Here is a 1,485-nt window from a genome sequence, read left to right on the forward strand (position 1 = left end):
AATCTCCTAACCTCCTCAGAATCTATATACCTACCATTATCAACAAAAATATTAGAAAGCAACACATAATCACCACCATATGTTCTCTCCAGCTCCAGAATTTTCTGCATAACCCTCTGTCCCAACTCTGCATTTCCATGAAAACTACAAGCACCCAATAGTGTTCTCCAAATCACAACATTGGAGATCTCATTAGGTATCTCCAAAGCCATCCTTTCTGCTTCTTCCAATCTCCCTGCCCTCCCCAACATGTCTATCAAACTTCCATAATGTTTAATATTCGGTTGAAGCCCAAAGTCATGAACCATCTTTCCGAAAAACACAACACCCTCATCCACCAAACCACCATGGCTACAAGCATGTAGTACACTTAAGAATGTAATCTGATTTGGTCTTACATTTGCACTCTGCATCATCCTAAAACCATTCGAAGCTTCTTTGGCCATCCCGTGCATTGCGAATCCTGATATTATCGATGTCCATGACACCAAATTCCTCCTTTCATCTGGTATATCATCGAAAACTTTCGAAGCATAGTTTATGCTCCCACACTTGGAATATGCATCCACAAGGGAGTTCATAATGCGGATATCAAAAGAGTTGATCCCACTTTTCTCCCCATAGGCGTGCAGCATTTGGCAAGACTTGAGATGCCCAAGGTTCCAAACAGCAGGGAAAATCGCCAAAAGAGTCACTTCACTTGGTTTAATCCCCTCACTCACCACCATTTCACGGAACAACAACAAAGCTTCATTGAACTTGCCCGCCCGTGTGTACCCATCAATAATACCCGTCCAAGAAACCACATTCTTCTCCGGCATCGCATTAAAAACAGCCCGAGCAAACCCAAGCTCACCCCACTTGATAAGCCCAGTAATCAACACATTCCATGTCACACTATTCCTGCTAGGCATTTCGTCGAACACATTCTGGGCTTCCACAAGACACCGACAGTTAACATACATATCAACCAAGGCAGTTTGCACATAAACATGAGAATGAAACCCAGATTTAAAACTCAGGCAATGCACCTGTTTTCCGATACTGGGTTGGGTTAGATTAGCAGCAGCTTTAATGAGGAAAGAATAAGCGAAGCTATCGAAGAAGAACCCGGGTCTCAATCTGCGCTGCAGATGCCGAAAGAGGAAAAGAGCTTCTTGGGGGGAGGATCCGAGGGAGTAGTGGCGGAGAACAGAGTTCCAAAGAGTGAGTATGATCGGCGTTGAGGTGCAAAAGATCAAATGAGAGTGGAGTTGTTGGATTGATGTACGGTTGAATTCATGTTTACGTATGAGGGAGAGCAGGGAGACAGCAGCTCCTGAGAGCATTCTTTCTTGTACCAATGGCTTTACCTGCAATTTCCCAATAGGTGACTCAATTCCAACAAGATTTGAAAAAATTCAAACCTTAATTATAATCAAACCTCTAAAACTTCTGAGAAAAAAATCTAAAATTTTGTATTTTATGACAATTATTATCATACAT

At 42.4% G+C, this 1,485-nt stretch overlaps 1 protein-coding gene across 1 annotated transcript in view; it reads right to left on the reverse strand.

Annotated features, from left to right (window-relative positions):
• Positions 1–1,361, reverse strand: part of LOC116007847 (pentatricopeptide repeat-containing protein At1g09220, mitochondrial-like) — a 4,428-nt gene extending 3,067 nt beyond the window's left edge. The window contains exons 1-2 of the mRNA XM_031248514.1: positions 1,032–1,361; positions 1–929 (exon numbers count right to left, since the gene is read on the reverse strand). Of these exons, the coding sequence (XP_031104374.1) occupies positions 1–929; positions 1,032–1,328 (1,226 nt within the window). The 5' untranslated portion in view covers positions 1,329–1,361. The remainder of the gene's footprint in view (positions 930–1,031) is intronic.
• Between the last annotated feature and the right edge of the window lie 124 nt (positions 1,362–1,485).

This window comes from Ipomoea triloba, chromosome 16 (genome assembly GCF_003576645.1).
Source record: "Ipomoea triloba cultivar NCNSP0323 chromosome 16, ASM357664v1".
Taxonomy (NCBI): Eukaryota; Viridiplantae; Streptophyta; class Magnoliopsida; order Solanales; family Convolvulaceae; genus Ipomoea; species Ipomoea triloba.